The 8,519-nt window shown below is 56.8% G+C and overlaps 1 protein-coding gene across 1 annotated transcript; it reads right to left on the minus strand.

The window, feature by feature from the left end:
• Positions 1–6,342: 6,342 nt before the first annotated feature.
• On the minus strand, positions 6,343–8,073 carry FZD5 (frizzled class receptor 5). Its single transcript, XM_059820394.1, has one exon. It carries the CDS (start codon positions 8,071–8,073, stop codon positions 6,343–6,345), a length of 1,731 nt encoding a protein of 576 aa, XP_059676377.1.
• Between the last annotated feature and the right edge of the window lie 446 nt (positions 8,074–8,519).

The raw sequence follows: 8,519 nt of genomic DNA on the forward strand, positions 1-8,519 counted from the left end.
TTAAAGGTGAATTGTGTGTTCTGTACAGCTGTCTGATTTCATTCCCCCTCACAAGTATTTGGTGCCATGCAGTCTCTGAAGTATGAAAAAAGAAAGAAAAGAAAAAAAAAAAACAACCAGTGGTGTGTGTTAAGGCCCCTCCATTCCTTGTACCAGTCCCTCACCTTCAATTTTATCATAGTGACTTGTGAATGTCTGGGGAGCCGGCAGCAGATGTCATTTGGCAACTGCGAGCCGCTCAGTCGGCAGTGTGGGGCAGGGCCCTGGCGGCCTGCTGCAGCTGAGGTGTGGGAGAGTGTTGTGTAGCTGCCTGGCTAGTCCCATGTGCCGTTTGGATTTAGAATTTGACTCAGGCTGCTCAAATAGCTACTCACTGACAGTTTCTTTGCACTTAAATGGCCTTTTAGTAGGGCCAGTCTCACTGGAGGTGATTTGATGTGTTTTTTAAGTCCTCTCTTGATGAGCACTAAATTGGAAGCTACAAGTGACCAACTCCTGGATTGAGCTTTTCTTTCCTTAGCACTGCCAGGTGCCTTCAACTTTGTGGGATGGGTCTGGATGCATGTTGCTGTGGGCTGGCACAATGCCGCTGCAAATGCAGCTGTTCAGCTGGGAGGTGCTCAGCAGAAACTTGGGGCTTTCATTTACCTTTTTTGCCAAACGAGATGGAGGCTCTTCCTGCTGATGTGGATGGCAGGTGAATGACAACTCAAGCTGACGGCTGCTTCTGCAATATATCCTGCAGGAGATTGCTGTTCCAAGCTTGATTTTGCTTGCCTCAACCCTTAACTGGCTTTAGTTTTACTGTACCATAGCCCAGAGCACACTGTCAATAGGATTTTGATGTGTTCAGCAGATGCTAAACAGGCCTCAACTACAACTCAGCTTCTTAAGAGAAGAAAAACAGCAATTCCATTTAACATTCTGGTTCCCTAAGAGAGTTAGATTCTGGAAAACACAGCTAGTGGATTTCTTAGGTAAACAACAAAGTAAACCATACAGCTCCCTTTTGAGGGATGACCAGTGGTAGTGTTTCAGAAGGAATTACATTTAGGTGGTTCTGCTGGAAGATTAAGTGGGGCAGGGGGGATACTCTGTAACTTTCACTATTCTTTATATGTTGGCAGCACTTTTCCCAAAAAGGCAAAAGGAAAATTACAATCAGCGTTAGAATACTGGAATTAGAGAGATTGTTACCTACCTCTGCTCCTAGGGAAGAGCAACCAGCTACAGGATCAGGATGTACCTTGTTTCTCTTAACTGAGAAATAGCTGAATAATATTTAATCTTTGTTGAGGTGACCTCTGCCTGCATTCAGTTCCAGGGCAGCACTCCCCATCTGGCAGTACATATTGTCTGCAGAGACAATAGGTATGTTATGGCCCAGCAAGAATAATGTGAACACCAACAAGAATAACCTGAGCATCGTGTTAGTGGTCAGCAGGGGCAGGAAGTCATGGATGTGTTTGTGGGCTACATGATGCCCTTGGGCTTCAGCACCCATTTCCCTTTGTGTACAGGGACTGTGTATTTTGTTTCTAAGGGAATTTTATGAGAACTGCTTCAGTGTGGGTTTGGCAGTTAAGAGGACAGGCACTTCAGGGATGGAATAAATGTCAAGACCATTGCTTCTGGATAAGAGTATAGGCGTCAAGCATAACCTGAGCAAGCAGAAGAGGACAGAAAAGCAATTGAGGCGAGAGTTTGCACCCGGGGTTGGCAGGCGTGCGTGGGGCAGGGTGAGCTGGCGTGTTCAGAGCTCAGCACCGGGCAGGCTGCTGCCCCCATCCTGCGCTGGTATTTCCCACAGCACAATAGTGCAGTAGCATTGCGTAGGACTGACTTTCCATAACGTTATCTGGGAAAACTACACTTGCACCAAGTTGTTTGACAATATATTAGTGAATTACAGGGTGCTGCCTAAGTGACTGTAGTGCACTTACTAACACACACCACACCCCCCCCTGCAATTGACTAGTTAGGGAAAGAGCATTTACCTGGCTGAAGATGGGCTCATTTGTCATAAGATTAGAAAAGTTCCAGGCTGCCTTTGTGGACAAGGCATTTCTTTAGGTGAAATAACCACGTTGGCTTCTGCTCTGTGATATTAAAACCTATTTGAGAAGCCACATGGTCCCTGTGCCATCAGACACTGTCACTCCCCATGCCACCCAGCCTGAAATTGTGCTGCATTTGCACTGTTCAACCCCAAGGAAGCCAGTGACTGCCTTGAGGATAGCCTAAGTTGACCAAATGAGACACAGAGAGCACAGCAGCAACACAAGCAGCACAAGCATTAGGCTGGGCTGTGTGCAACCACGCGTGTGCTCACAGGAACAGAGACCTGCAGGTGATTCGCAAACAGCTCCCTGCACTAATGGCCCTTCCCTTGCTCTGAAACAGTGGCTTGAAGTAGGCGGCAGATGACAGCTCTGCCAAACTCTTATTTACTGAGGAGCTGAGGCCACGGCGGCTTCCTGGGAGGCAAGGATGACAACAAGGCTGCCAGCAAGGTGCTGGAGTTACTTCCGGAGGCAGGTGGCAAATGTCCGCAGCTGCTCAGTAAGAAAGAACCTCGTGCTGAGATGGTGCATGTCCCCTCCACACCCCAGAACAGCTGCCCTGCACACCCTAGGATCAGCCCCTGACAGCGTGTTTTGCCTGTACTTGAGCGGGGTGGGGGGGTGGGGAGATCACCCGGCACTAAGGAATCAGGTGAGTCAGTCTGTGCAGCTGTCAGGTTTATCACTGGGTGCTGGAATGCTGCTTCCAGGTAAGAGATCCTATCTAGTGGGACCTGGTGTGTGCCTACACACCTAACTAGATAGCAGCGTCCTGCACCATTAGTCACCATGGAGCCAGCCTTAACCCCTTGCTGTCCTTCCTAAAGGGCTCCTCCCAACAGAGAGAGCGCACGGCAGATGGCAACACGGACGCTCAAATCGACGCGCAGCATCCCGCTTGGCTAAGAGCTGTCATCTGCTTGGCCTGAAAAGTATCAAAGGGCACCTCCTCAGGGCCTGAGCACAGGTCGAGGGACTGATACTGTGCCAACTGCAGCACACCAATAAAAGTTGATAGTTAACCCTCTTCCACCAGCGAGGTGCAACCTTGGCCTGTCAAGGAAAAACGCTGTCAGCAAGGTCACGGGCAGCAGCCAGCAGCAGCCCCTGAGGATTAAACCTGGTTCAGCGCAGAGCCAGGCTGCTGCACCCAGGCTGGGCCGCAGAGCACCATGGCGGGCCACCGCACGCCAGCAGTGAGGGCACAGGTGTGTAACACGCCCCATGCTGAGGGCAGCGCTGCGTGGGGTTCATGCACATGGAACATGCTATTCCTGCACCACGCAAGTTTAGTTGCCTCAGAGTCCCCCACAATCCCCAGTGATGAGAGCCCCACACAGCCCTCCAGCATGTGCCCTCCCCATCCCCCCAACAGTTAAGTTTTTTATGGTAATTATTAATATTCTAGCAAAAGCAGAAGCAAAGAAAACAACACGCACTTTTTTTTGTCTTCATAAACAACTAATCTCGATACGTCTCTTTGAATAAAATTTCTTCAGCTTTTCAGAAAATATAGTACAGTTATTTAAACAACGTTGAACAGCATCAGTAATGGAAGAGGCAAAAACCAACATGTAAATTGGCTACAGCGTACAGGGCACACAGCAACAGCGCCTTTCCCCCTCCTGCCACTTGTTGCTGGGAAGCCAGGCTCAAAGACAAGTTGATTGTATTAACCTACCATTAGATCAAAGCTGAAAATGCTCTTGCATTTTTCAATAGGCAACGTTTTGTAGCTAATCTTGGAATTTTTTTTTTTTTTAAAAAAAAAGCTTTACACAGTCAGTTGCACTTTGAAAAAAACAAAAACAACAAAACACCACCTTTGACATGGTTTTGTTCATTGTATTGTATGATGTGTATTTAGCTGTATCTACAAAAGGCACTACAGAAAGAGAGAAGTCCAGCAAGGCGTGGATTGGAGCAGGTTGGAGTCATTTAATGCCCTGGATTACAACATGAGACTACCCACAGCGTCTCTGCGCCTGACCTGCCTCGCTGCTGAGAACACACCTGTCCCAAACCCGTATCAAAGGTCACTACGGCTTCTGTATATACAAACCAGGCTATAATACCACTATTTACAGTCTGTAACACAACATGGTGCAATTCTGTCCACAATGAAGTACTATAACACACTGGAGGGAGCGAGCCCTCTGTCGCAAGAGTGCTGATATGTGCGGCTGAGCAGTCCCTGTTGAGCCCTCAGTTGCTGGCTCCTCTGGCCAGAATGCCCCAGACACACTCATGCGGTACCTTGGCAGTACCTTTATCAGTAGATGTGCCACTCAAGCATCCCCTCACTTCCCAGACTTTGGTTTTAAAATGAGATGGAAACCTTCTTGACTGAAGTGGTCCAAGGGTGTTGAAAACAACCTTGGATCCTTACAGTCCGCAGGAGCAAAGCCAGCAGCTGTTCTCCGGTGCTCGAGCAGCCGGGTCACGGTGCCATGCTTGAAGGAGGGCAAAAAAGGACTTGAGTAATGGCTGGGAGGTTACATACCTGATCACCATTTAGGGCAGGGTGGTAACAAAAATAAAATTTAAAAAAATCATGTGCTTTCACAAGCGGGTTGAAGCCAGAGGCAGCCACCTCTCACCAGCTGTACCCCCATCCCGTGCCACAGCTGGAGCCCCTCGCCCTCACTGCGTTCAGTGAAGTTGACAACAGGGCCCCCCCCCCCCCTTCTACTTATTGAAAGACTGCTATCACCACCGCTTAATGCCAGGCACCGGTTCTGTCAGTGCTCTGCTGCTGCCTGACCTGGGAAAGTGAAAAAGGCTTGGAAAACTGGAGGAAAGGGAGTAGGAGCACTCTGCTGAGTTTTCCTAAATTTACTGCTCGCTCTCAAACCCAGCACTGCCTCTGACAGAGGCACAGCTTTGAAAAAAGCAGCAAGACGTGTTAAAGCTGGCTGGCTGGAAAACCCAGCTACTCCCCAGGAGAGACAGACTGCTGCCTGGCTCAGAAACAGCCCCCCATGCACATGCTACCCGCTGCAGAAGCGCAACCACCCTTTTAGGGTTGGTTGCGCCGTGCTCAGCTGCTGCGCTGCGTGCCACAGCCAGCAGGCTGGTGCGCAACGTGCTGGGGCTGCCCACCTCACCCCAGGTAACCTGCACGGCACGGGAGAGACGCAAGAAACTCACCCCACTGCAGAGGCGAAAGGCGCGGAGCAGCATCAACTCCTTCTCAGAGCACACGGCAGCTCAGAAGGAGGCTGCTCTTGGTGCCAGAGCCAGCGGTGCCCTGGGCTCCTTGCGAACCCTGTGCTGGGAAGGCAGCCTCGTCACCCGCACAGCCCCTTGGCTCTCTGGGGTGAGTTGCCCCACAGGCGGTGGAGCTGCCTGCCCATCACAGAGCAGCAGGTCAAACCCAGGAGTCGGTGCCGCAGAGCTGAGCCCCACTGGCACCAGCCCCCTGCCCCTGCCCAGGGAGAGCCAGCACACACTTGCCCAGGGGAGAAGGGACCTCTAGGGTGCTGCAGACAGTTGGGACCTTGTCCCTGCCCGCCTCAAGGGCTGGGTAGCAGTTCCTCTCCACAGCCCCTTCCTCCTGCACCGCCACCGCCCACCAAGCCCCCGGCCCGTGCAGCTCCTTCCCTCCCGCTCAGCATGCTGCTGCCTGAGCAGGGCTAACAGCAGCGTCATGCCAGGAGCCCCCAGCCCTCCCCTCTGCCACACACAGCTGTGCCAGGGGGCTCCAGGGACCCTGGGGGCACCTTCCTGCTCTGCCCAGTGGGCCTGGGTGCTGCACAGTGGGGAGGCAGCCCCCACTGCCAGCTCTCCCCAGCCCCCTCGCACCCGCCCCTGGCTCTGGCATGAGGCTTGGTGCCAGGGCCAGTGCGTCACCCGGGGTTGGGGGCCACCACCCACCCTGCCTGCTGCAGCTCTCCCCTTCACACCGGCACCAGCAAGACCTGCCCAGAGGCTCGTTGTGGGACACAAATCAGTGCTAGAGGGCTACCTAACTGGCCCGCAGGCAGCAGCACCCCAGGACCCCAAACAGGGTGTGGGACCCCAAATGGGGCATACACGGCAGTGCCAGGCTCCAGGCCTCCCTGCCCCTCTGTCCCCACATCGCTGGCAGCACCTCTCCCTGCCCTGCCTGGGGCTGCGGCTGCTCTGTGCCCCGGGCACTCCCACTCGGTCCCGGGCAGCACCGCCGCGGTGGGGCTGAGGATGCCGGGGGTGGCCCAGCTGCCACCCCCTCTTCTGTGGCCCAGGGTCTTTGCAACCCTCTCCTCCCTGTGGCTGGGGTCACAGAGGCTCCCTCAGGTCACACGTGGGACAGCGGGACCTGCTTGTGGTAGGAGGCCATGCTGGGCAGCACCGTCCTGCCTGCCAGCGCTGGGCTGGCCTCGCTGTACACAGCGGCACCCGCAGGCTTCCTGGCCCGGCAGCAGCGGGCTGTGAAGTGCCTCCAGGACTCGAGCGTCTTGCCGGACCAGATCCAGACGCCGGAGGTGATGCCCACCACAAGGCACATGAAGTACTTAAGCATGAAGATGGCGTAGTCTGGCTTGGGGCGGTGGGGATCCCCCGGGCAGGAGCAGTTCTGTGCCCGCTCCCATGCCTCCCGGTTGTGCTGCTCGTAGATGTAGCAGGCGATGACGATGGTGGCTGGCACGGTGTAGAGCACAGTGAAGATGCCAATGCGGATCATCAGCTTCTCCAGCTTGTCAGTCTTGGTGCCGCCCTGCTTGATCACGCTGCGGATGCGAAAGAGCGAGACAAAGCCGGCCAGCAGGAAGAGGCTGCCGGTGAAGAGATAAACCACCAGTGGTGCCAGCACGAAGCCCCGCAAGTTCTCCAGGCTCTGGTTGCCCACATAGCAAACCCCGGCCACCGGGTCACCATCCACAGAGCTGAGTGCCAGTACAGCGATGGATTTGGCGCTGGGGATGAGCCAGGCGGCCAGGTGGAAGTACTGTGCATAGCTAGCGATGGCCTCGTTGCCCCACTTCATGCCAGCTGCCAGGAACCAGGTGAGGGACAGAATGACCCACCAGATGGAGCTGGCCATGCCAAAGAAGTAGAGGAGAAGGAAAACCACGGTGCAGAGAGCAGGGCCCGTGGTCTCATAGTGGATGTGGTGGTGCTCCGGGTTGCAAGCCACGTTGGCATGCCCTGCCACCAGCCGCACAATGTAGCCCAAGGAGACAAAGAGGTAGCAAGCAGAGAGGAAGATGATGGGGCGCTCAGGGTACTTGAAGCGCTCCATGTCAATGAGGAAGGTGGCCACAGTGGTGGAGGTGGAGAGGAAGCAGAGGATGGACCAGAGGCCAATCCAGAAGGTGGCGAAGGTCTTCTCGTCCTGGGTAAAGTAGGGCTGGTAGCAGGGGATGGCGCAGTTGGGTACCTGCCCAGTCCTGATGCGGTTGTACAGCGGATGGGACTCCTTGGAGATGGGGATCAGGGGCGCTTTGCACTTGCAAGTCCGGCCGCAGTCCAGCCCCGAGGGGCGCTGCCCGCCAAGCGGCGTCAGGTTTTTGGCCACATCCTTGGCCGGGTGTGTGGGCTTCCCGAAGAAAGGCGGCAGGGTGGTGGCTTCCGTGCGGTTGTATCCCATGCAGAGCACCTCGGTGTCCCCCAGCACTGGCAGGCTGTCGCAGCTCATCCTCTCGGGCCAGGCGAAGCCGTACTGCTGCATGATGGGCGAGCAGCCGGCCTTGGCCCGCTCGCAGACGGAGCGGCAGGGGGGCAGCGGCTTGGTGTAGTCGGGCAGGCAGATGGGGGTGTACATGCTGCAGAGGAAGAAGCGCAGGTCCGGGGAGCACTGGATCTCCACCAGCGGCCAGAACTGGTGCACCTCCAGCCCGGCCTCGTCCTGCGTGTCGTGGTTGAACTGGTTGGGCATGTAGGTGAGGTTGTAGCCGATGCCCTTGCACATCGGCACCGTGATCTCCTGGCACACCAGCGCCTTGGAGGCGGCGCGCCCCGCCGCCGGCAGCCCCAGCAGCAGCGGCAGCCCCAGCACCAGCGGCACCGGCAGCCCCCGGCCGCCCATCGCCGCCGCGCGTCCTACCGCCGCCGCATGCCCCGGGCACCTGCCGCCGCCGCCGCGCCGGGAGCGGGGCCCCGCCGGGACCGCCAGTGCCGCCGCCGCCGCCGCCGCCACCTGCGCTCTGGGGCGGGCGGGCGCCCCCGCGCCGCGCCGCGCCCCGCGCCCGCCCCTGGCCCCGCCCCGGGAACGCCCACGGTCCCGCCCCCCGTCGCTGGCCCCGCCCCCGCTGGCGCGCCCGAGGGCCGCCCCCGCCCGGGGCACCGAGTCCGGCGGCGGCGAAGGAAGGCGCCCCGCCGGGGGACCGCGCTGCCCCCGGTGCCCCGCCTCGACCCGGCTGTCGGAGGCCCGGCCCGGCCCGGCCGGCGTCGGCAAGGGGGGAGGCGGCGAAGTGAGAAGGTGACGGTGCTGCCTAACCACTGACCGCTCCGCATCCGCCCCCGGCTCCTTGT

Source organism: Gavia stellata, chromosome 8 (genome assembly GCF_030936135.1).
Source record: "Gavia stellata isolate bGavSte3 chromosome 8, bGavSte3.hap2, whole genome shotgun sequence".
NCBI classification, from domain to species: domain Eukaryota; kingdom Metazoa; phylum Chordata; class Aves; order Gaviiformes; family Gaviidae; genus Gavia; species Gavia stellata.

Bases quoted from the DNA above. Each gene is read 5' to 3' on its own strand.
- FZD5 (XM_059820394.1), bottom strand. From the start codon at position 8,073: ATGGGCGGCCGGGGGCTGCCGGTGCCGCTGGTGCTGGGGCTGCCGCTG.